The sequence below is a fragment of the Saprolegnia parasitica genome (assembly GCF_000151545.1).
Source record: "Saprolegnia parasitica CBS 223.65 unplaced genomic scaffold supercont2.224, whole genome shotgun sequence".
In the NCBI taxonomy this organism is placed as follows: domain Eukaryota; phylum Oomycota; class Saprolegniomycetes; order Saprolegniales; family Saprolegniaceae; genus Saprolegnia; species Saprolegnia parasitica.
In genome coordinates, this window is record NW_012156618.1 from 1 (window position 1) to 3325 (window position 3325).

At 59.4% G+C, this 3325-nt stretch overlaps 2 protein-coding genes across 2 annotated transcripts; one reads left to right on the forward strand and one right to left on the reverse strand.

Annotated features, from left to right (window-relative positions):
- Positions 1–1032: 1032 nt before the first annotated feature.
- Positions 1033–1965, forward strand: SPRG_16045 (hypothetical protein; the record flags this gene model as incomplete). The annotated part of the gene is made up of 4 exons (XM_012355272.1): positions 1033–1116; positions 1171–1752; positions 1803–1859; positions 1909–1965. The coding sequence occupies 4 exons, from the start codon at positions 1033–1035 to the stop codon at positions 1963–1965; spliced, it is 780 nt and encodes a 259-aa protein (XP_012210662.1).
- Positions 1966–2633: 668 nt separating this feature from the next.
- SPRG_21668 (hypothetical protein) lies at positions 2634–2891 on the reverse strand (the record flags this gene model as incomplete). Its single annotated transcript, XM_012355273.1, has 2 exons — positions 2634–2693; positions 2748–2891. The coding sequence occupies 2 exons, from the start codon at positions 2889–2891 to the stop codon at positions 2634–2636; spliced, it is 204 nt and encodes a 67-aa protein (XP_012210663.1).
- Positions 2892–3325: the final 434 nt, after the last annotated feature.

Genomic DNA, 3325 nt, shown 5'->3' on the forward strand with positions numbered 1-3325 from the left:
TAACGCGGTGTGTGCTGGATGCGTGAGATTTCAATTGGCCATGTGGTCGCACGACGACAGAGATGGGCCATGTCCCCGCCAACGTTGGTAACACCATCGTTACCGTCGTCGGCACGCCACTTGGAGGCAAGCAGACGGCTCAAGTGCCTGCAACCGTCTACGACAGTCGCCTCACGGTGGAGCCACGCTGCGACCACAAATCGCCCATGACCGCACCCACGCCAACGTTGATAACGATACAACCGTTCGTTGTAGCAGCGTCGACTGCTCGCTCGGTGCACCAACGTCAAAGCCGCTCCAAGACTTGGTCTTGACGACGCGTACCCGGTCACGCTTTCAAATTGGGATGGATATCTTGGGCGCTCGAAGCGTTGTCGCGCTCTGGAGCGTACTGTAGCGTACACATAGGAGGAGACGGTCGTCTACCAAGCAGCATGGACACCTTGACATGAAATGTGGGTCCTCCGCGCCGGTACCTAGAGGCAGGCCGATGCGCTTCGGTCAACACGCAGCAACGCATTCACGTCCATTCTTTCCGCATGCGTGTTCCTCGGCAAGTGCTTGGCTTTGCCAGTTTGCATCCATAAACATGGAAGAGCCACGAGCCGTGAGCTCATCAGCGCGAGCGCATTGCTGTAGAGATCCGATGCGATCTGCCAACATGCTACGCAATACCTGTGTCTGCCGTGGCCGACAAGGTCGGTTATCTTGTCTATGGCGCTACAGAGTGCTGAAGCATACCGCAGGCCTCGGTTGTAGTAGCATCAACACGCACGGACCAGCATGATCCTGCTCCTGCGTGTCCGGAGACACGCTTGATGGAAGCCTCGTGCGAGGGCCTCACTACGCCGCCAGCCTTGTGGGCCCAATGTATCTCCATCGACCCCTCGTACACCTTCCTCCCTTCTTCGTTTCGCCACAAGGCGGCGGATCCATCCTTGAAGTGCAACATGGAAGTCCGCCGTCGTCCGCCTTTCCATCCGGATGCAACCGCAACCGGCGCTTCAACGTCAATTTCGAAAGCGGCCGATCATGCTTGCGCTGGCCGCCTTCTTGGGCGCCGTCGGCGCCACCGCTTACGTGCCCGGCCTCGGCCCCGTCGGCATCTCTGCGCTGGTACCTACGACTGTACGATATCGCACAGCTGGCTCAGCCTGTGCGTATCCCTAGGTGTTCTATGCGCTGCGCGCAAGCGTCGTGCCCTTGGCCTCGCGCGCCTGCGTGGCGGCGTTCCGGAGCGACGCGCCCATGGACCGCCTTCTGTGGCTCAACACATCGGTGTCGCTCTTGCATTCCATCGTCTCGTCGTGCGTGAGCCTCGCCGTGCTCAGCTACCACGGCCGCGCCTTCTTTGACGCGGACTGGGTCCTCGCCAGCCCCGACGGCGCGATGCTGCCGCTCGCCGTCTCGACGGGCTATTTCCTCTACGACTTTTATGACCTTGTCGCGCACAAGCTGTGGCTCAAGGCGCCGGGGATCCTCGCCCATCACATCATGGTCGGCGCATGCTACGCCTCGGCCATTGTCTACGGTGTCGGGCAGTGCTACCTCGTGGTGATGCTGCTCCTCGAGCTCAACTCTGTGTTTTTGCACGCACGCAAGCTCCTCTCGATGGCAGGCTACAGCATGTCGAACACGATCTACGCCATGGCATGGCAAGGCGTCTGGGTCACCTTTGTTGCGACGCGCGGCGTCCTTCCGATCGCTGTGCACGTTGCTGTCTTTGCCGATCGAGCCCGCTTCCCGCATGTGGTACTACGAGACGCATGGAATGTGCGCATGGTCTTGAACGGAACGACTAGGTGCAGTACGCCATGGCGTTTGGCGGCATGGCGATCCTCCATGTCCTCAACTACCTTGTACGGGAAGCCCTCGCATCGCAGCGTCTCACTACGTGTCGGCGTGTAGGTGTGCCAAGGCTGCTGGAAAGCGTACCGCAAGGACGTAGCCGCCAAGTCCAAGTAACGAGTGCTAATCTAGATGATGACTCGTCCGCTGCATACAGCAGTACGCTGGAGCCACGGACGGTCGATCTCTGACATTGCCTGTCTGCGACAGCAAGTCGCCGACCGTTGACATTGGTGCACTTGCAGAGGAGGACCTCGTTTCTACAGCTGCGACAACAACTTGTCCGCTGCCGTGCGGACTGGAAAAGCTGTACTACTCGATGCACACGTTAAACCATCGCTGCAAGAGGAAGGGCAACGTCTTGTGGCGTTGTGCTGCGCTTCATCTTGCACATGTCCCATGTGGTTGCCACCCACGTGCGGTTGTCCTTGGTGTCCCATGGCGCGGCTGTAATGCTGGCCTCGGATCACTCGCTCGCGCATTTTCGGTCGGTGGCTTGCTTGCCACAGTACTCTATCGCGCGCGTCAAATAAGATCGCACGGTGCGCAGCAGGTCTATGCAGCAGCGTTGCTTTCCATAAATATTATATCGAGTTTATCATCGACTAATATAGCACATTACTCTCTACTTGTCGTATCTTCTATTCGCCTGGCCGCGTGTGGCCACTTGATCTCCATTCCCTTCCTCCTCCACGTCGTCTTGCCGACGAATCGGTGTCGAACTTCGTGGAGCGTTGTCGTCGTCTTCTAGAGTTTTCCTTGTCATCTTGATCTTCTTGCCATGCTTAGCACTCGCGCCGCCGCTTCCGGAGGCTGTCGAGCTCGGTGATCATGGCCATGAGGCGCTGCACGTCGAGGACGGCCTGGTCAACTTGGGCCTGCATGGCGCACACGTCGACCGTGATGGCGTCGAGGTCGTGGCGCAGTGCGAGCGCCGGCGACTCGTCGCACTCGTCGTCGTCGTCGAACCAGCGCCGCTTGAGGCTGGCCGTGTCCTTCACGACCGGGTCGATCGTGCTGTTGGTGTTGTTCATGTGGAGCATGCTTGGTTCTTGAAAATGAGAGCGCGGAACGGCCTTTGTTGTCGGGCGACGAACACAAAGACGGGAGGAGGAAGAGAAAGGGTCCGAGCAAACTCGGAAGTGAGCCGAAGTTCCCGCACCTCGAACGCGCCGACGTGGGACGCCGTAGACATTACAGTGAACGGCCACGAACGTGGGCGAAGGAATTCGTCGCTTCGGATTGCCACCAATCGCGGGCTGGCCGGTCGTGACCTTGCCCTTTGTATACCGTTCTTGTGATGGTCACGCCACCTGGCGCGTGTTACGCCTGTCTGCGCTTGAGACGCGCGCACTTGGGCACGACCAAGCGTTTAGAAACACGCAACGATCGGTGCCGAAGTCGACGATCGACGGCGAACAGGACGCTTCCATGCGCGTCGCGGGTGGCCATCAAGCGTCCAACGCGACGCGACGCG